Source organism: Patella vulgata, chromosome 6, assembly GCF_932274485.2.
Source record: "Patella vulgata chromosome 6, xgPatVulg1.2, whole genome shotgun sequence".
NCBI lineage: Eukaryota > Metazoa > Mollusca > Gastropoda > Patellidae > Patella > Patella vulgata.
Window position 1 is genome coordinate 66,311,428 of NC_065884.2, and position 23,264 is coordinate 66,334,691.

Genomic DNA, 23,264 nt, shown 5'->3' on the forward strand with positions numbered 1-23,264 from the left:
GATATCAATTTCATACAGATCGAATTTTCACAAGGTTTAACAAAGTGAAACAAGGGTTTTAACTCTAGAAGTTATGAACGGAAATTGTTCAAAGTCAATACTTCTTCGTTTTACTAAACTACATGCAAGTAAAGCATTTAGATTTAATAGAGATTGGATGATAACTTTTGTCATTAGAGGGTTCACAGAGGGTTCAGCTAAGTGAAACAAGGGGCCATAACTCTAGAAGTAATTAATGGAAATTACTGAAATTCAAAAAGGCTTCTTCGTTTTACTAATTGAAATAATGCATATAAATTTCACACAGATCAGATGATTACTTTAATTGTTAGACCGTTCACAAGGACCACAACTGTAGAAGTAATGAACGAAAATTGTTGAAATTAATGTTGACAATATAAATTTCAAACTGATCAGATAATAAATGTGGTCTGTAGTCCGTGGATGATGCGACGGACCGACCAATGCGATGGCAATATACGACCACATTTTCATGTGGGCCTATAAAAATGAAATTGGGTTTAACTACTGGAATTGGAATGGACAAGAGAGAGAGAGAGAGAAATGGGGTTTAACGTCCACTCGACACAAAATAGGTCATTTCGGGACTAACATATGGTTTTATTTTATTTCAAAAATTCGGTTTAGCAGTGGGAGGAAAACGGATGACCCGGAGAAAACCCACAAGGTTTGACAGGCGACCTTACTTCTTGTCACTACAACCGGGGATTCGAAACCACACTAGTTGACTCAATGACAGGCCTTATGATACAGGACGCACGTGCTAAACATTCGGCCATCCAACCCGCCTGGAATGGACAAATAATTCATGTCCGTATGTCAGATAATATTGAGTAAGAGCTTTATACCCTTTAAACCACCACCACCACCTACTGCTAGCTCCATCCCAAAAGGATCTTATCAGTCACTTCTTTCATACAGTGGAGAGAGAGAGAGATAGAGAGGGGGAGAGAAATGGGTTTTAACGCCCACTCGACACAGACTAGGTCATTTCAGGACTAAGATATGGTTTAATTTTATTTCAATAATTGGCTTGCGTGTAGGGGTCTTTAGCACTGGGAGGAAACCAGAGGACCTGGAGAAAACCCACGAGGTTGGACAAGCGACCCTACTCCTTGTCACGTACAACCGGGGAATCGAAAACCACGCCAGTTGACTCAATGACAGGCCTTATGATTCGGCCATCCACCACCCCCCCTTTCATACAGTGAGCTACGATGACTCAGTGAGTATGACACCGGCTTGCAAGTCTGGAGGTCGTGGGTTCGCTCAATATGTAGGATGAAAAGTTTATCGGGATTTTCCAGCGTGGTTTCCCCACGTCCGTGATGCAGTGCTGAGGGACTGATAAGGACAGTTGCCTAGTCTTTCGGATGGGACAAAAAAAAAGAGGTCCAGTGTACATATTGGCATGCACGTAAAAGATCCCTTGGCAGTTGGAATTTGATATAAGAGTAGGTCAGCAGCGCGGCTGTCCGGGCAAAATTACTCTCATAGCACACTGTATGACGTATGCCAGTCTTCATTAGCGGTAGCCCAGTCAGAGAAGAACAGTAGGAGGTTAAACTCCATTTCATTTAATTTCATTTCTTTCATAAAAATAACAAAACCAAATGACATTTGTTGATGTGATTTATAACTCCGAATGAATGCATTAGTTTAATTTATTTACATATATTATTCAAACTGAACACACCTTAGAATTATACTTCATAAACCAATCTGAAACAATATTTAACAAGCAAAACAAGTCTAAAGTCCAGTAGAAGCTTTTTACACCAACGGTATATTTCTCGTTTTTTGTTTTTAAGAAAACTGCCACAAGATTTTTATTACTCATGAATTTCTTTTCACTCAAATTTTTTCACAATAACTCGAAGTTCCAACAGTAGCTATATATGAAGAGCCCCGGGGAAGAACAATCAAAGTTACTTTTTCAACGAACCCAAGTTAATGGCGCCATCTGGTAGCAAATTGTATAAGCTTTCTGTGGAACAATAATTTGAGGTAAAAACGATCAGAGTCACATCGAACTAAGGCCTCCCGGACAAATACGTCCATCGTACCCTTTTTATTTGACCTTTATTTGGCTGAAAAGTGGAAGTTAGTTGTTGTACTGGTAATTATGATTCGTATTAAACATCATTTTGAAGTTGTAATTAAATCCACTCTTTGTTCTGTTCGTGTCAAGCATTCTCGTCTAAAAGCCTGTTTTGCCTTTTATGCGAGAAGACAAAAATGTGACTTACATGTAGATCGTTCTTCCCCTGGACTCTTCATATGCATCAAGAGTATGTTTCTGTAAATTCTCACAACAGTGTTTAAAAGAAGAACGATAAAGATTTTTATATTTTTCTTAATTCCATTTAGTTCAATCTTTTCCTTCAGTGTTTTGTGATGCAGAATCAGAAACTAATATTCAATCACTCACCACAGAGTTTTAAAGAAGAACGATACAAGATTTTTTATATTTTTCTTAATTCCATTTAGTCTATTGTGATGCAGACCCATAAATTAATATCTAATCACTCAAATTTTTTCACAATTCACCAAAGACTGATTTCATTGCCAGGGTTCATCTTTTGTTTCAATTGTAAACTATAACACATGACACTGTAGCTATGGCAACACTCTTTGTTGATAATGGCACTTATTATTTTTTCAAACTGAATGACTTAAAAGTTAGGAAGATAGGTAACAGAAGTTTGGAATAATCAGATCTTCCTCATAACCTGTAATTATAAATAAAAGATATTATTATTATTATTATTATATAACATTCAATCTGATTAAAATACAGATCTATATTTCGTTTCATTTTTTTATACGGGACCTCGGTTTTTCGTTTCATCCGAAGGACTAGACAGCTGTCCTTGAACTGAGGGCCTGGCAAGGACAGCTGTCTAGTCCTTCGGATGAGACAAAAAACCGAGGTCCCGTGTATACATTGGAATGCACGTAAAAGATCCCTTGGCAGTTGGAATTCGATATAAGAGTAGGCGATAGTGCCGCTGCCCGGGCAAAATTTCCCTCATAGCACACTGTATGGCTTATGCCCGTCTTCATTAGCCCAGTATAGGAGCAGAACAGTAGGACGTTAAACCCCATTTCATTTCATTTCATTTCATACTTTCAATGGCCTACACTACATGATGATCTGACCAGTTGTAGTGGAAGTTCCCATTAGAGGTCATGTGAGTGGCTTTTGACCCTATGATGTCAGATTTTTGATTAAGCAATCAGCATTGATGTTTCTAGTAGGTTACCCACAGTTCCTGCACCTCATCCCAAAAACAACATTTATAAGAGAGAGAGAGAGAGAGAAAGAGAGAGAGAATGAAAGAGAGAGAGTTTAATTAGGTCAATTCAGGACTAAGGTACATGTTATGAGTCAATTTTATTTCACTAATTCGCTTGTGTGTAGAGGTCTTTAGGAGTGGGAGAAAACCGGAGCACCCAGAGATCAGGTTGGAAAGGCGACCCTACTCCTGGATACCTTCAAATCAGCAATCAAAAGACAGGCATTGTGATTTCACATGCAGTGTTTATACAATACACCACCCCCACAACATTTATAAAGCACATGTTCCGAGGCATTGTACAAGTTACAAATACGATATCAAACCAATATAATCAAATTCGTTACATAAATATTCACATTGTTAAAGATACCTTCCCATGTACAAATTGTGTGGTTTGATGATATATTTGGACTAAAACATATTCAAACTAATTAATCTATCAAAATTTTGCTTCAAATCTCTCTCTCAAAACATTGTTTTGCCAAGGAATACCTCTGCTATAAAAAATCTATTAAAAGAATTCATGTTACTTGGCTTACATGCTACCTAGCAACGTGTGCGAAGCCGGAGGAGATTTCATTGCATATACAGGACGATGTTGTTTTTAATCGCTGTCCATTTATGAAAAGTATCGAAGCCTAATTAAATTCTCAGATCTTTTTATCTCAGAAATTGTTGTATGTTTAACGCTCACTATCGCTGAGGAATAAGAAAATCTGTGTCTGCAACCTTTGACGTCACTCGAGCAGTCGTCGGATCCTTACATTTTTGTCCCGTATGCACTCCATGGGTATTTTTCGGGTAATCCAGTTTTTTCCTAGTATGATTGGATGTTTCTACTTTCCATATATACCAAAATTGCCATACTTTTATTGGACATAAACATAACCACCCAATAAATACTTTTGTGGGAAAGTAACTTTAATGTGACCCGTAACTGTAAAATGGACCAGAAGTTATTGAATATAGGTTAAAAATTTTACAAAAAAATTGTAGTTTGCTTTTTTTTGTGTGTCAAATCCAGACTTTTACCTTTATGTTATTCTGTCATAAAAATAAATGTTAGTAGCCAATTTTAACATTTGTTTAAAAATATCTGACAGATTTTGCTATATCCTGTCATAAATATCTAATATTAAAGACATATTCCCTACTTGGTTAACTGGGTTATTTATTATATACTCAAAACTTACATTTAAAGGTGCATTATGCAAGAGCTAAATTAATCTGATTTAAATACAGATCTTTATTCTATAACTACATGCAAATACAAGCAAATATCATTGAATACAGCCATTGAATAACCTATGGTTGTATTCAATGGCTTGTACACGTACTACTTTTCTCCAGAATGATGTCACCGTAACAGACCGTTTCATTGGCTAATCCCTCACACCGGTAATATAACAACTCTTCTAGATCCTAGTGTAGTGAAGACAAGTAAAACGAAATTTTGAACTATAAAAAACGAAACGAAATAGGATCTGTGTTTTAATCAGATTGTAGTTAAATCTATCTATTGCAGATCTTTCGTTTAGTCTCAAATGTTATATGAATCATTTGACAAGGACAACTGTCTAGTTGTTCGGATGGTACAAAAAACCGAGGTCCTGTGCACGCAAAAGATCCCTTGGCAGTTGGAAATTGATATAAGTGTAGGCTGTAGCGCCGTTGCTCGGTCAAAATTTCCCTCATAGCACACTGTATGGCGCATGCCTGTCTTCATTAGCCCAGTTTAGGTGCTGATCAGTAGGACGTTAATCCCCATTTCATTTCATTTCATTTTATATGAATCATTAATTAGATATTTATTCACATGCCAAACCAATAATCATGGCTCTTGACCATCGGATTCTTTTAATTTTCAATGGATTTAAACACGATTGCTAGAGAATTTGTTTATTACTGTAATAATGATAGTAATGACAGTGATGCAGGACGGAGGACCTGATAAGGACAGCTGTCTAGTCATTCGGAAGGGTAAAAAAGAACCCTTGGCAGTTGGAATTCGATCGAAAAGTAGTCCATAGTGCCGCTGCCCGGGCAAAATTCCCCCCACAGTACACTGTATGGCGTATGCCCATCTTCATTAGCCCAGTCGGAGCAGAACAGTAGGATGTAAACTCCATTTCATTTCATTTATCTAAATCTAACACAAGGTTGGACAGGCCCTACTCCTTGTCACGTACAAGGGAATCAAAACCACACCAGTTGACTCAATGACAGACCTCATATTTATCCAGACGTAAATATATCTAGCTATTTACCAGACATAAACATATCAAAGATTATCCAAGCATAATTATATCTAGCCATATACCTAAAAAATTATTTGACATTCTGGCTCATGACGTCAACTGGTAGACTATAGCCACTAAGAGACAAACACTGTCAAGATGGGACGCATTTTTTCTGTTACGTCTTTTTTGTAAATCATTTTATTCTTTTTTTTTTATTTTGAATGAAGCCTGTACCATTACAGGCCTGGAAATGTACAGCACAGGGGACGCTTACGGCTGGCCCCCAGATCCATTTACTTGATTTAATATTTGTTTATTTTTTGCAATGTCTATTATTGTCTTGTCTGCAAGTTTATCTTGTAGATTTCTGTTTTGCGTGCACTGCGGTCCTGCTGCACTTCCTTATAGAGCACAAGATTATCCAGACATAAATATACCTAGTCATTTACCTGCACAGAATACAAGATTATCCAGACATAAACATATCTAGCCATTAATTTATCTACACAAAGATTATTCAGACATAATTTTTAAAAAAAACCAAAACATGAATTACGCATTAAGTTATAAATGTCACGGATGCTTTACCAGACTGCAGGCTAGGTAAAGGGTTAGACATTAGGTCACGACAACCATAGCCGAAAGAGATAAACCTTATGTTGTAAACAAGAGCCTGGAGGCCTGTAGGGTAATTAAGAACAATATGTCAGTTTTATACTATGTGTATCCACAACTGACAAAATAAACACCAACAACTATCAACACCTATCACATAGATACAAAAGGGCTTTTTTAAAAATAATTTTATTATACTGTATGTCAAATTTCTTTTTCTAAGATATAAAAATATTTCAATTTTCAAATAAAGATCAACACCTATCACATAGATACAAAAGGGCTTTTTAAAAATAATTTTATTATATGTCAAATTTTTTTTTTCTAAGATATAAAAATATTTCAATTTTCAAATAAATATCAACAGCACATAGATACAAAAGTTGTTTTTTTTAAAAAATATGTCAAATTTGTTTTCTAAGCACAAGATCTTTTAAAATTAATTTTATTATGTGTCAAATTCTTTTTCTAAGATATAAAAATATTTAAATTTGGAGTCTTAAAGTTTTTTCTAAGATATATAAATATTTAAATTTGAAATCCAAGTATTTATAGAACTAATTTTATAATGTGTCAAATTGTTTTTCTAATAAATCATAACTTTAGAAAATATATCAAAAATAAAATAACTAGGGTGTAGTCTTAGTGTCCTACTTTCGGTTCAGCTTGGCTAATGAAAATATGTATACATGTACACCAAGGATAGGATGACCCGTGCACTCTACAGAAAGTTGGTCTCGACACGGCTAAATGTGCACGCTTGAGTTGCGTGTCTCGAACTGATTTCTGACTACCCCGCACTCTCTTTGAGTCGATAAATAGCCATGCACGTGCAATTCTCTACAAATATATCAACTATTACAGCCGTAAAAAATCTATTGTTGACGATTTTGAATAGCAGTAAAATTTAGCTTCTTGGTTATTACAGCGCTCAGCTTTAGAAATTACGTTTGTTTTATTTTTTAAATTGCTTTATCATTAACTGTACCGTTAAGAGCCGCATCTTTTGGTTTAGTACAAATAATATCTCTGAAACACTCGGGTTAGACAGGAACGTGATACTAGCAGTAGTTTCATTTTACTTTTACAAGTTTCTTAAAACAATTGTTGAGTTGTCTAAAGTGCTTATTTCTAAATTCAATTTCTTGTTCTAGCTTTCTGTTATGTTTCGTAAAAAAGTAGTCTTGATTATCCCGACCTGTCAATCAGACGTAGAATGATCGATAGACTGGTTAAGCGAGACTAATTTCAAAACAAGGGCACGTAACCTATCTTTTACTCAAAAGTGACTGGATGTTATGGACGACACTTGGAACCAGTTTTCAGTCTATTATTTCTACATGATTAATGGTCATAGCTTATTAAGTACAACATGATCGTTTATTTAGTGACTATAATTGTGTGAAACTGATTTGAGGCTTGGTATATATATAAATATTGTGGCGTAATTGTCAAGATATTTGGAGATATTTATTTATGGTGGGTCACCCTACCAAGGAGTGTGACTTGAACAAACTGCTGACTCAACTATCTGAATATTCATAGATTTAATTGTGAATCTTTCTAATTAACATATTTTCTTTCTTTGTTTATTTTTGGGTGAATGTCAGTTGATTTCATTAAACATTACATTATTCAAGAGCTAAATCTGCCTATTGTAGGTTTTTCTTTAGGCCTGAAATCTTATCTAAATTATTAATTAGACATTAATTAATTTATCCAGACCATAATTAACTCTCGATGGCATAGCTAGCCTGCGATGTTTATTGGATTAGTGCTGTTCGACTTCCATTCATAATTTAATTATTAAAAGGATAATCGAGACTATGTTTCATATCCTACCGACTTTAGTAATGATGATTGAGGCTAGGTGGAAAATTCAATCGCTAAAATCTCAGTTCATAGTGGATCAATTTGACTGAAATTTTTAGCAAATTCCCTTTACACTATCTAGTTTTTAACTATTATAGTGAGAACTACCAGCTCTTTATCTAATCTCCCATAATGTATCTTTAAATGATACATATGTTCTAAACGATTCAATATAACGATCATGTGAATAAATGTCTAAATAATAATTTTTAAAAATCTGTAATAGGCAGATTCAACTCTTACACGTCTAAAAGAATTTAAGGAAATTTAACGTCCTATAGGCTAATGAAGACTAGTGTACACCATGCAGTGTAAATGAAATGAATGAAATGAAATGGGGTTTAACGTCCTACTGTTTTGCTCGGAACTGGGCTAATGAAGACGGGCATACGCCATACAGTGTACTATGATAGAAATTTTGTCCGAAGAAAACCCATGAGGTTGAACAGGCAACCCTGCTCCTTGTCACATACAACCGGGTAATCGAATCCACGTCAGTTGACTCAATGGCAGGCCTTATTATCCAAAACGCACGGCCAGTGTATAAAGATTTAACTTACTTTTTAACAATCTGTACAACATCTTCATCTTGTAATGTATGTGTTTTACCAACTTTCTGAGGCTGATGTTTTACAGAAGATCCCCACACTAAAGCACTGTAAACATACAAATAGAAATTCATCAGGGGTGGATCATCCAGAGAGAAATGGGGTTTAACGTCCACTCGACACAAACTAGGTCATTTCGGGACTAACATATGGTTTAATTTTATTTCAATAATTCGCTTGCGTGTAGGGCTCTTTAGCAGTGGGAGGAAACCTGAGGACCCGGAGAAAACCCACGAGGTTGGACTGGCGACCCTACTCCTTGTCACGTACAACCGGGGATTCGAAACCACGCCAGTTGACTCAATGACAGGCCTTATGATACAGCACTCACATGCTAACTATTCGGCCATCCAACCCCCTTGGGTCTTGGGGGAGTTCATATGGTTAAATTTGTTTATTTCTATAAATCCATCGTGCTTAGGGGTGTTTAGCAGAGGAAAAAAACATAACTGACATGGAGAAAACCTGCGAGGTTGGACAGACGACCCATCTCAAACCGGGAATCGAAACCATGCCACCTGACTCAATGACAGACCTTATTATCCAAAGCGCACACGTTAACCATTCGACCACCCAACCCCATGAGACAATAGAGAGAGAGAGAGGGAAATGGGGTTTAATTATACTCGATACAAACTAGGTAATTTCGGGACTAACATATGGTTAAATTTTTTATTTCTATAAATCGCTTGTTCTTAGTCTTTAGCAGTGGGAAGAAACCTGAAGCACCAGGATAAAAGAGAGAGAGAGAAATGGGGTTTAACGTCCACTCGACACAAACTAGGTCATTTCGGGACTAACATATGGTTCAATAATTCGCAGTGGGAGGAAACTGGAGGATCAGAGAAAACCCACGAGGTTAGAAGGCGACCCTACTCCTTGTCACGTACAACTCGGAATCGAAACAACACCAGTTGACTCAATGACAGACTTTATGATACAGCAAACACATGCTAACCATTCAGCCATCCAACCCCCCTGCACCAGGATAAGACGACCCTACACAAGATGGGAATCGAAACCACACCACTTGACTCAATGACAGCCCTTATGATCATTTGACCACCCAACACCATAAGTCAATAAACAGAGAGAGAGAGAAAATGGGGTTTAACATCCGCTCAACACAAAAAAGGTCGTTTTGCACGTAAGGGTCTTTAGCAGTGGGAGGAAACCGGAGGACCCACAGAAAACCCACGAGGTTGGACAGATGTTCCATCTCCTTGTCATGTACAACAGGGGAATCGAAGTCAAGCCACTTGACTCAATGACAAATCTTATGATACGAAACCCTCACGTTAACCATTCGACAACCTAACCCCATGTGACAATAAACATACGATACTTACTATTTAAATTCTTTCATTATAGATCTATGTAGTTTATTAGCGAAATCTTCTATGGTGGTTTTTCCTCCTGTCAACACAACGGGTGCTGTGTAATCTGGTAATTGACCTTTAGGTTTCGTATATCTGATGATAAAAACGTAGGTTGTCAAGGTAACAAATCATAAACACACGGAAGTCATGTATAAAGATTTCCAAAAGAAAGTATACACTGTGCATTTCATGTTGCATCAACCAGTTGTTTTTCCATTGTATGCAGTATTTGGGTACAATATCAATTTGTTTTGCTTTTTTTTTACCCAGAAATGTTGAGTTTGGACGCAAGAGACATTTGCAGTATTGTTTTTTCAAATGTTTTAATTTAAACAAAAATTAGTCATACTTTTAGTGTGTATACTTGCTTTTGGACATCAGTATATAAAGATTGCCACCTTTTTATTCTTTACTTTTTTCGTCTCTTGAAAATAAACACTGCGCATAAATTTTTTACGCAACTGTGGACATCATATGGAAGCATTTACATGAGAATAATGAAGCAATCAAAATTTGATAAGACTTTAATATGTCAATGTGGGCATATAAAAAAGGTCCATATGTCAATGTGGGCATATAAAAGAAGGTCCACATGTCAATGCAAGTTTCTTTGAAAACCTACAGCAATATTGAAAGTGTTACATAGATTGTTATTTAATTATTTGACTCACGACTAAGTCTGATTATTCATTTTACCGTCAAATTTTTAAATCTCGCGGGTGTTCTACTCTTTTTAAATCTCGGCTATCCGATGTCCTAGAGATTTGATTATAGGCTTTTCATGTGAATAAATGTCTAAATAATAATTTATATAACCTTTGAAGCAAAAATAAAAACCTGGAATAGGAAAGTTATGCTCTTACATAATGCATCTTTAAGCACAGAGTGCACGCAATTAGTTAATTTAAGATCACTGTACTTACATTCTAACCAACATTAAATATTCCCACATTTTTTCTAACAAATCATCAAAGTTCCATTTATGATGCGCTGAGATAGGTACACAATGTGGTACTTTATATACTAGATCTAATTCCTGTTAAATATATAATAATAAACATCACACATATAACTAAACATTGACTGATTAGAGAGAGAAAGAGAGAGCGAGAAACTGATCATTAAGAGACAGGGAGATAGAGGGTGGGGGGAGCGGGAGGAAACCAGAGGACCCAGAGAAAACATCATGAGATTGGGGGAGGGGGGAAGAGAGAGATTTACTCTTAAATAGTTTCAATGGCAGTCAGTTACTGAGATTCCTACTAATCACCCACAAGAACTGAGCTAGACAAGGAGAGAGAGAGAGAGAGAGGTCATTTTGGGACTAACATGGTTCAATTTTATTTCAATAATTCGCTTGCACGTAGGGGTCTTTAGCAGTGGGAAGAAACCAGAGGACCCGGAAAAAACATAAGATTTGACAGGCGACCCTACTCCTTGTCACATACGAGCGGGGAATCGAAACCACACCACTTGACTCAATGACAACCTTATAATCTAACATGCACACGTTAAACCATTCAGCCAGGCAAGCACCCTGCTGATCATTTACATATCACACACCTCCTCCACCCATATCGGATCCTTTATTTCAGGAAATATTATAGAAGGGAAATAACTCTATTCAAATTCAATAGATTTTGCAAAATTTTGAAGACTAATTTAGCATAAAGAAATACTCTGGACTAAACAGCTGTCCTTGTCAGGCCCTCCATCCAGCACCACTAACAAGGGGAAATCACACTGGAAAATCCTGATGAACTTTCTAGGCCAATGCAGGGATCGAACATGTGACCTCTAGGCTAGCAAGCCACTGTCTTACCCACTAAGCCCCCAATAATTAACAACCTAGCCTGTATGATTTTTCTCTTCTCCTTCAAGATCTTGTTTTGTGGTTGATAAACTTTCTCCAATCTACAAAACAAACGACTAGACAGCTGTCCTTGTCAGGCTCTCTGTCATGCATCACAAACAAGGGGAAATCACACCGGAAAATCCTGATGAACTTTCTATGCTAATGCAGGGATTGAACACGCGACCTCCAGGCTACCGAGCCAGTGTCTTACCCAATTAGCCACCTTGGCTCCCAATAATGATTGAAATGGGGTTTCACGTCCTAATTGTTTGCAACAACTGTGCTAATGAAGACAGTATTTATGATATAACTCACCTCTATAGAAATTTGATCTATTTTATTAAGTATATAAATACAGGGAACATAGACTCGATTTCCTTCTATAACATCAATCAAATCTTCCGCTGTGGCGTCAATACGTAGCGTAATATCGGCATTATTTATCTTGTATTCATTGAGAATAGTCTTCACTAAATCTAAGTCTAATTCAGATTGTGCCACCTAAAACATAAAGATAAATGATTATGGGTTTTCCCCTTTCCATAAATGATTACAGGGTATGGGTTTTCCCATTTTCGTAAACGATTTTTTCTCCCTTTCAATAAAAGATTATGTTGTCCCTTACCATAAATAACTGTCAGTAAATAATGACCTTAATGAATGGACATGGTGTCTACTAGTCCAGTTAAACAAAATTAAGAGTTATTAATCCTAAAAACATTTCTTTGTCAGCAAATTTTAACAGGTTAGCTAAAAATCTTATATTCATCAAAAATTTAATTGCCACTTACCGTAGCTGTAAGATTGAGTCCACCCTTATCTTTACGTTTAAAAACAATATTAGGGGGTTGTTTATTTAAACGAATACCAAACCCCTCTAATTCTTTCTCTAACAGACGTTTATGTTGTAGAGGTTTTAAAACATCTAACACAATGTAAATTAAGCTACAAGTTCTTGCCACTAAAATATACAATAAATTAGATTTTATCACTTTTTTTATATTCAATATTAAGTGCAAGGGGATCGCACTACATGCAAAACAAAACTGACATGACCTGCGGATAAGACAAATACATCAAGTGAATGGATCTAGATGTAACAGAAATATTGCGATCGATCTTGACAGTGGTCGTCTCTTCAATGGTGAGAGTCTGCCAGTTAGAATGTCAAATAATTTTAACAATAAGGACGTTATCCGGATAGAGTAATAAAGTGTAGTGAGCAAACAGGAGCAAAGCCCAACAACGAGAACATTCTTCAGTATGAAGGGCTAAAACTCTACTCTAATACTAAGTGCAGGGGGACCTCACTACACGCAAAACAAAAACCAACATGACCTGCGAATAAGACAAACTACATAGTAGACATTTCTAAGGTATTTGTCATGCAGGTCTGAGTGACAAGCAAAAGGATGTCTAGTCGTTTGGATGGTATACATACAACAAAACCCAAACCCTTAACAGTCATGCTGAATGTTGCTGAATTTTCAATTCATTATGTACATGTATCTTTGTAAATATTGAATGAAACTAAACCAATATTTGACCGATATTCCTTTTTGAAATTCAACTTTCGCAATGGATTAATCCTTAAAGATACATTATATAAGATTTAGATAAAGAACTAGCCATTCTTGCTATGATAGTTCGAAAGTAGATGATGTAAAATGAATAATTTGAAAATTTCATTCCAATTACTCTATTGCAAGCGAAGATATTAGCCTTTGAAGGTTTGACAGACGCGTGCAATAAATTCAACCACCGTACTGGTTGATAGAAGCTAAGTCTCGGTCCTCCATATTTGATTAAATCAAAGTATCGCTGAACCATTCTAATCTATTTAATATCAGAGAAATCTGATGCCATCAAGAGTTGATCAAGGCCTGGATCAGTTAATTAATGTCTAATTAATACTTTAGAAAACATTTCAGCCTAAAGAAAGACCTGTAATAGGCAGATTTAGCTCTTGTATAATGCATGTTTAATATACATTTATTTGTATGGGGGACTGGGAGGGGGGAGGGGTGATCAGTGTGTTATTCATTTACACTTTGAAATGTCCCCTTTATAAAGCTAGTTAATAATTAGTTGCTTCATGGAGTAAAAAAAAATATAAAAATTACTGACCTGCAATCACCTGTTTACCACGACCTTTACCATCTTTAGCACCTTCAATAATACCAGGTAAATCTAACAACTATAAATAGATAAATACCAGGTAAATCTAACAATTATAAAAAATAGATAATACCAGGTAAATCTTGGGGCCAGGTCATTCATTTCATTCCATTCATTTACAAAACCCTGAAAATTTTTCACACCTGAATTCTTATTCCTTTTATTATTTACCTGAATTTTGGCTCCCTTATATCTGATAACACCTGGTACGGTTGTTAAAGTTGTAAATTCATACGCAGCAACTTCAGAATATACACCAGCTAAATTACTTAATAATGTCGATTTACCCACTGATGGAAAACCTAGAAAATAATAGAGTGATCAGAGATATCAATAATAAACTATTCACCAATCTTCACATACATGTACCTAGAAATATGAAAAGTAATTAAATTGATTTATTTTTGTAATGTCATGGTGTATGCACATCAATGTTCTTTATTGATCTGTAGAATTTCAGCATGTAAAAACAGAAGCAAAATAAACCTGTGTTCTCTATACCTCCAGAGAGAGAGAAATGGGGTTTAACGTCCACTTGACACAAACTAGGTCATTTCAGGACTAACAAATTCTAGCTGTCAAGAGATCTTTTACATGCACACCAATATTTATGTATACCGGACCATGGTTTTTTGTACCATCCGAAAGACTAGATAGCTGTATTTTCAGGCCTTCTATCTTGCACCACTGACAAGGGGAAAGCACGGATAATCCTGGTGAACTCTCTCAACCAACACCGGGATCTTGCCATTAATAACACATGGTCATAAAGTATTTGGATACTAACTTTAGCCACTGGGCTGTCCATAAGATTTTACAAAGTGGTCAAGGGCAATAAATCTGGCAGCAATCATTGTCTCATGACCTTCGATACTGAGTATGGTTCAATTTCATTTCAATAATTTGCTTGCTCCTAGGAGTCTTTAGAAGTGGGAGGATACTGGAGGACCTGGAAAAAGCCCACGAGTCTACAAACAGGAATCGAAACCACGCCAGTTAACTCAATGACAGACCTTATGATACAGCGCGCACACGCAAACCATTCGGCCATCCAACACTCTCAGGCAACTTGAAGTTCCTTTCCAGATAATCTTGTATTTTAAAGATTCTTACCCACAAATCCAATTCTAGCATCACCAGTCTTGGCAACATCAAAGCCTTCTCCTTTGTCTCCACCACCACCACCTTTAGGTTCAATCAATTCTCTTCTAAACTTGGCTAACTTGGCTTTTAACATACCAAGATGCCCACTAGTGGCCTTATTTCTTTGAGTTCGAGCCATCTGTAAAAAAAGAAAACGTTAGTCATTGTTTTAAACAAGCCAACAGTGAGGCTGATGTCCCCTGCCGAAATCCCCAAATAAATAAATGAGACATATTAATTAATCGCACATTTATTTTTTTCAAAAGCATCAAGCAATCAAACTGTACACTAAGTTTCATCACTCTCTACTAGATACATGTAGAATCAAGATAATCTTTCCCAAAGCATCGACCAATGAAATTGATTAGTTCTGCTTAGCTTCAGCTAGAAATATTAATCATTGAACTCAGTCAAGACATTCACTTAATGAACATCTACATCAAGTTTAACCATTCTACCACAATTAAAAGCAGAGTTGTTATGTTCCTAGGTCTTGACCAATCAAATTGCTTATTGCTCCTTAGCCTAAGCAGAAAATTCTCACCATCAAATTTAGTCATGGTAATGATATAATGAATCTATATTCCGAGTTTCATCGCTCTCACTTCATTATAAACAAAGTTATAATTGTCACTATCACTATTGACTTTTTTTGCGACGCGACATTGTGAACTTGTAATCTCTTTTCAATGTGTACGTAACTTGACATATGGTTGACGACATGTCTATGGTTGACGGCACAGTCATTTCAATCTTTCACTTCAACAGGAAGTAAGGAGCAAACTATCGCTATGAAAGCCAATATTTGAAATGCGTTTTATTGCTTCCAGCAAAATAGGGGGTCAGAATAGCTACGTATAGAAGGCTTACTGCCATGAACTTAAAGGGACTATCCCTTATTTGAACAGAGTCTCATAAATAAAAGTCTGAGTATGTATGACATTTAAACGCCAAACTATAGAGGAATGATGTATTGACCTTATCTCAAAATTTCAGCTTAGAATATTGAGTCGTTTGGACGTGACCGTCAAAATTGCTTATCCAGACACGTAACCCTTTGAAGATTTCGGATCAATTTTTTCGTTGGGAGACCTGATAATCGACCCCCGTTCATTGAGAGGTCTATACAGTGAATGACCCAAATGCTGTACTTGATAACGAAAGGTAAATTTCACCTACACATTATTTTTATACAAAAAATGTCTGGTTTTATCTAGACACCGCATAATACAGATTGGGACACCGGTCTCCATTTCCAAATGAAGAATGATGGGTTTCAGTTATTTGAAAACTTATCACAAATATTTGAATTAGTTGCTCGGCCCTTAGGTAGAGGATTTTAAGGGATTTTAAAACAAAATTAAAGTTTTATTCTCCAAAATATTATCGGGATTAGCCCTTTAAAGATTATGAACGGAATAAGAGGAAATATAAAAACCTACAGAGACTACGCACAGTAGCAGTGTGTAAATGTCGCGTGAAGCACGGAAATTGATGACGTAGTGTACAAACTACGAAATAGAATAATCTAATGATTCTCACGTCGGGAAAATTTATTTTCTGTGTGTAAATTACACAGCGTCTGGCGATATTTGCATTTATTTTTAAAAAAATGCGTGAAACGTGCAGATTTTTGAGTGACTGCAACCTCTGGGCTAACGTCTTTCATCCGGTCAGACTCGTGAGTATTTAGTCTGCCAAAAATTCAGTTGCAAGATTGCGTACAAGTAAACATGCTTGGAAAACAAAAAGCATGACACTCTACCCTGGCTTTAGCCATGACATGTCATATTGTGGGACGAAGTAGTTGATCACTGATGTTTTGAATGTGGCACAACATGCCATTGACATCGCCACAAAGTTTGTCATCCTTCTCTGTTAAAATGTTATACTTCAGTTACGAAAATGCCATGGTCTGTAAAATATATTTTATCTGACTAAGTCCAGAAAACATGATCTTGATTTCTCAATAAAACGCAATATTATCTCCCTTTCATTCCCATCCCTTGCTTTGCTTCAAGTTTTGGCATATTTCAGCTACTATTTGGCCTTTCTTCCAGACTTTCGGTACTTACCTCTGCCTCTATCTCGGCAATCTTTTGTAAAACGGTTGCCATGATTATTGTTTAATTTCTTGTATGAAATCTGTTTCGATAACTTATAAAATTTAGAAGATATTCAAATATATCTTCAGAAACAGACTGTTAAGACAGTCACTAGATCCCACGTGACAAAATGGAAGAAGTTGACCCGGAAGTGAAGCCAGATCATTTGTCACAGCCTTTTAATCAATTTAATGTGAATTAATTAAATGATTTTATGTTGTTGATGTTCTAAATATACAAAATCAAACAATCTGCAAAACCCTTTGATCTCTTCGACGCATAGTTCAACAAAACGCCGAAAAATTTTACGTTTTATATCGAATGCGCATGCGTATATCCGGGCTCTTATCTTTCTTCTCAAAATTGTCCAGCCATTCAAATTGTATGCTTTCGTTTATCGTTTGTAAAATGTTTATTCTCTAATTTCGTAGCTTCCTAAGTGTTTATCTAAAATATATAGTTATTGTTCATGTCCATAGTTTATCGTTTAAATCTTCCAAAGTAACTCGAGGCAATTTATAACCAAATTATATTTAGAAAGGTGAGTATCAAAAAATTGAGATGTGTGTGGCTCGTTTTGTTGTTGTGATTTGTGAATATTTGATGGTGAGCAAAAACATTCTAGTTGCAATTGCAAACGACAACAATTAACACACTGATCAAAAGATTTATGACTTAATCTTTAATGTCTTCAATCAATGTCATTTTAGGGTAGACCTATTCAGCTAATACTCTCCAAATACCACCTCATTATGATTAGAAATAGACAGAAATACTTCATTTATTTAAATGAGATAGATCAAATCTGCAAACAAAATTTAGCAGAAATTGTATGGTAAACTTGAATGTCTGTCTATAGTAGTAGACGTGTGTGTTTTTTTAAAACCATAACTGTCACCAAGACTTGCAAATATGAAAACAATCTTACTTTATAGATAAATCACCAAAATTATGACGACTAAAAAAAATTAAGAATATAGCATCTGCATAGGCTAATAAAAGGGCCTATATAGCCTATTACAGATCCCAAGACTAAGTTCCTAATGTGTGTAGCCTGCCTAGTCTAACTAACCCAAAGAGATTTACGCAAAATCTTAAATAAAAGGAACAATTACAAAACTACAGAATTTATGATACATAATGTGTATTTATAAAATGATATTGGGAGGCAGACAAGGCATTATGACCCAGTTGTCGGACAGTCAGAAATCTTAGTGTATCACACATATAATATATTTTGGAACAGGTGACTCCTTTTAGTAAAGGGAGATAACCGTGGCAGCAGGTATTGACTGTCATCTTTTCTGCGATATATTTATAACACGAAAGGAAGATTAGGCCTAAATTACAAACATTGTTGACAATTGTTAAAAAAGATAGTAGCAGCAGGCATTGACTGTCATCTTTCTGTACATATTTATAACATAAAAGGAAGATTAGGCCTAAATTGCAAACATTGACAATTGTTTGACTGACAAATAAAGTACCGGTACATTTGAAATCAAAAAGATTATCGCAGAATTTGAAATACATATCGTCCCTGTACATTTACGTGTAGAAGATAGGATAGTAAATGTTGTGTCGTCTCGATGAATGAATTTTTAGGTTGATATAAATTCTGGGTCAAGTAAATAGGCCTATATTATCTATATGATTGCAAGTCTGTCGATTCCATGTTATTCTTTTCTCTTTTTGTTTTCTCCAACTTTCTCTTGCAAAACTGAAAGTGAAGATTCCCAAAGTTGCAATGGTTGAAAAATTTCTGAATCACTTAGGCCTACTTACATGTACAGTACTTGGTCATTAAAACATAAAGGGACAATAACACTCTTGCTGGCTTGACAGCTCCAGAAAATAAAAAATAGCCTTATTCTAAGTACTAGATGTGTTAGTGTCCTACCTGTTGTGTAAATTATCCATTAAATCCTATTTTAATTGTCCAGAAGGTTCAAAAATATTTTTAAATCCAAGTCACATTTGATAAGCTTTACATCAGGCTTTTCAAATCATTTAGTTGAATTTTTCCAATTTTTTAAATTAGGTGTGTTAAGATGAAATTTGTATCATCAATTAATAGATATAAAGTTAAATAGTACAATTTGTTGACCAGAATAAAGATTGGGACATATTATTCAGTTACAACAAGAGTGGTATTGAGCCTTTAACTACATGTACTATGTACGTACTCCCTGGTTATTCACATTTGATAATAATCTTATGGGAATAATGATTTTTGTTGTACATGTACCGTACCTGACAAAATGTCTGGCACTATTGAAGATGTTTCTGACATATTTTTAATTTTGTGCATCATGTGGTTTACAAAGGTCAACAAAAAAACTGAAATTAGCCAATTTGGTTACAGTACAAACAGATCGTCAGTGAATATTTGCTAGGCCACTACAATCACTGAGAGAGATGACATTAGTGCGAGTTAAAGATACATTATGGGAGATTAGATAAAGACTACCTGGCAGTTCTCACTATAATAGTTAAATACTAGACAATGTAAAGGGAATTTGCTGAAAATTTCAGTCAAATTGATCCACTCTGAACCAAGAATTTAGAGATTGAATTTTTGGCTTAGCCTTGATCATCATTACTAAAGTCGGTTAGTTAAAAAACATAGTCTCGATTATCCATTTCATGATTAAAATATGAATGAAAGTTGAGCAGCAAATCGGTATGGTCTGGATAAGTTAATTAATGTCTAATTATTAATATAAATTTAGATAACATTTCAGGCCTAAAGAAAGACCTGCGATAAGCAGATTTAGCTCTTGCATAATGTATGTTTAATTACTGTAGCTAACAATATGAATTTTTTAACTGCTGCAAATTAAATTCGAAAACAACATTTCTTTGAACTATATCTGGATAAAAATAATTCCTGTTTAGTGTAAATGTTTAAAAGCTTACATAAAATACATTTTGTAGTACGTAAAATGAGTAAAAGGCACCATTCTGCCCGGACCAGTTTATGTTACCACATCCTACATTAATGTGTAAACAATGCACGCACTGTCGAGCCAATGATCAACGTCTTGTGATATGACATATGTAGAAGGCAGTTTTTAACCTATCAAGGTCAGCCTCCCTGAAACAGATTGACCTGGGTAGTAATGACAAGTCCTCACATTGTCAGTCCTCACATTGTACTTCCAGGCTTGGTGTAAAGTAGCTAAGCCTCTAACTCAATATCATCCAAAGTCTTCAACATTGAAAACACGAATTATTTGTCAATTTAAATCAACATTGATGTTGTGATCTTACCGGGAAAAGATGGGCTTCTGATATCCAATATTTAAGACAAAAAAACAAACAAAACATTTTTCCATTGGTACACGAATCATGTACCATAATACGTTTCAGTCCCATTTGTAACCAGAGACTCGAAGAACGAAGCTAGACCTATTCCACAAGTCATGTCAAAAGGTGACTTCATATTTTTATCTGGAGAGCATGCGCAATAAATACTATCGGTGTAGACTGGAATAACCAGACGCTAGAGTTTGCCATACGATTGAGACTTCTGGAGTATTTCGCCGAACATAACTGATTAGAAATTACAGTAAAAACAGAAACGATTGAATTTAAATCAGTTTATATACATTCATATTACACTATTATATGCGTTGCGACACATTTGTGTCAATTTCTAGGTCCCAAATATTAGCGATTTACCTCCTTTAAAATGTCTCAGCAGCACTGCTTGGATAACTGATGCAGGCCTTGAGATCTGAAAATCACACTAGAGTGATAAAATGTGTTTGCCATATATTTTGCGGAAGTTATTTAACACTGCCAAATTTCTATCTAAGACAATGCTTTTTTATATAACTAGTTTACATTAAATTTAAAGATGTATAAATTATTAATAAACACTGTTTATAGGCTAAATGTTCATAAATAAAAAGCATTAAAAAAAATACCATTTCATTAGATACATGTATCATGCTTGTGTATGTCCAATTATATTTCAATGAACAAGAACGTCTTTTTGACTGCGCCACAAATTTATTGTTTTGATTTATTAGAACGATGAGAAAAATGCAAATTACATTTACTATTTACATTACAAAGTTTTGAGGGTGTACAGTCTAGTAGTACATTGTACATGTGTAGGTATTCGACCGAACGTTGACACAGCGATACTGGGCTTCTGATGATGTTTTTCAATCACAAATTATGCCACGTAAAGTCAGTTTGTGTGCGTTTTGTTTTTTGTACTATCAGTATCAGGTTATATGAAATAATGAAAAAAACAAGCCTCTCTTTGTAGAAAAATAAAACTACATCGAATCCACTGCCTTACCTGTAAATTGCTAATTATGATTGGCTACTATTTTTGGAGTTAGAGGTTTTAATGGAGACAAAAGCATTAGATTTCTTCACTATATTTTGAATATCTTTTGGTTTTATATTCTTTAAATTGTCCCCCACCTTTCGAAGAAAGCAGGGGACTATTAAAATGGCTTCGTCCGTCTGTCTGTCCGTCCGTCCGTCTGTCTTTCCGTCACACTTTTTGGGACATAATAACTCTTTCTAATTGAGCTAGAATGTTCAAACTTGGTGTAGGTCACTGTAGGTGTTTTTTTTAGGTCAATGCCTTGATGTAGTTCGAAAATGAGCATTTTCTGCTTAGGGTAAGCAGAGATAAGCAATTTGATTGGTTGATGCATTGGGACACAATAACTTTAGTTCAAATTATGTGAGAGGTTTGACACTTGGTGCATAGTTTCATTAAATCAATAACTTGACTAAGTTGGATAATGAGCATCTTCTGCTCAGGGTAAGCAGAGGAATAAGCAATTTGATTGGTCGAGACTTTGGAACACAATAACGATCTCTCTAATTGAGGTAGAATGTTTAAACTTGGTGTAGGTGTTCATTAGGTGAATTCCTTGATGGAGTTCGATGATAAATATTGTCTGCTTACGGTAAGAAGAGATAAGGAATCTGATCGGTTGATGCTTTGGGGCACGATAACTTTAGTTTTAATTAAGTGAGAGTGATGAAATTCCTGAGTATAGATTCATTATATCATTACCTTGACTTAAGTTCGTTGATGAGAATTTTCTGTTTAGGCTAAGGAGCGATAAGCATTTTGATTGGTCAAGACTTTGGAGCGTAACAACATTTTTTTTTTTCATTGAGGTAGAATGGTTAAACTTGCTGTAGATGATCATTAGGTGAATGTCTTGACTGAGTTCAATGATTAACATTAGTGTTGAAAATCGGATCGAGATTTGTGATCCAAATACTTTTGTTGGCTGTCCGAATACTATTCGGATAATTCGGAGACGTGAAATTCTTGAACAAAATTACATCAAAAGTTCATATACCGGTACTCATAATTTCTTACTTGTTTCAATGTTTATGAGTGTCTGTGTATGCCGTGTATGAATTATATGAAATCGTACTTTCGATTTGCAAATTGTTTGAGCCGCGAAGAAAAAAACGTGCCTACCTTTAGCCGTAATTATTAAGACTATCTATGACATCGGTCTGACATCCCAAAAAATCAGTGAGGTGAAGGAATTTGTATAGTATAACTACTCCTGTTATCCGCACCCTCACACTTATCATTTTGCTCAATCAACACGAATGAAAAAAGTAAAATAAAACCATGTGCCATTTATTTCGGCAAGGTCGTTTGCCTCATTCTGATAATCTACTACTATTGAACCAGTCAGTGGGTGGGAATATACGTGACCTAGGTCGTTATGAATAAATTTCATTGTGGGAAGTCAAAACACGGTCTAAACTCGTATGCCGTAAACTAGCGCAGGGAATGAATGAATATTTTTTTTATTTAGACTACTGTTTTCGTTGCACTGCATTAATAATTTTATTAGTTACTATCACTAAATATTACGCATAATGTTGACATTTATGCTCAGAGCTGCGTACGTGATCAATTCAATTGGGGAAAATTTCAAAGTA

The 23,264-nt window shown here is 35.5% G+C and overlaps 2 protein-coding genes across 2 annotated transcripts in view; one reads left to right on the forward strand and one right to left on the reverse strand.

Moving 5' to 3' along the window:
• Positions 1–1,635: 1,635 nt before the first annotated feature.
• On the reverse strand, positions 1,636–17,461 carry LOC126824075 (developmentally-regulated GTP-binding protein 1). Its single transcript, XM_050553252.2, has 10 exons — positions 17,289–17,461; positions 15,184–15,352; positions 14,242–14,372; positions 14,020–14,089; positions 12,684–12,853; positions 12,208–12,393; positions 10,961–11,073; positions 10,008–10,130; positions 8,611–8,706; positions 1,636–2,753 (listed from the first exon to the last, which is right to left on the reverse strand). The coding sequence occupies exons 1-10, from the start codon at positions 17,328–17,330 to the stop codon at positions 2,747–2,749; spliced, it is 1,107 nt and encodes a 368-aa protein (XP_050409209.1). The 5' UTR covers positions 17,331–17,461; the 3' UTR covers positions 1,636–2,746.
• A 205-nt stretch (positions 17,462–17,666) lies between these two features.
• LOC126824006 (eukaryotic translation initiation factor 4E transporter) overlaps positions 17,667–23,264 on the forward strand; it is a 42,048-nt gene continuing 36,450 nt past the window's right edge. The window contains exon 1 of the mRNA XM_050553089.2: positions 17,667–17,859. The gene's annotated coding sequence lies outside the window, so the exon portion shown is untranslated. The remainder of the gene's footprint in view (positions 17,860–23,264) is intronic.

Bases quoted from the DNA above. Each gene is read 5' to 3' on its own strand.
- LOC126824075 (XM_050553252.2), bottom strand. From the start codon at position 17,330: ATGGCAACCGTTTTACAAAAGATTGCCGAGATAGAGGCAGAG. The intron at 15,353-17,288 runs GTAAGTACCGAA...CTTTTTTTACAG, and splicing joins TTGCCGAGATAGAGGCAGAG to ATGGCTCGAACTCAAAGAAA. The intron at 14,373-15,183 runs GTAAGAATCTTT...ATTATTTTCTAG, and splicing joins TGCTAGAATTGGATTTGTGG to GTTTTCCATCAGTGGGTAAA.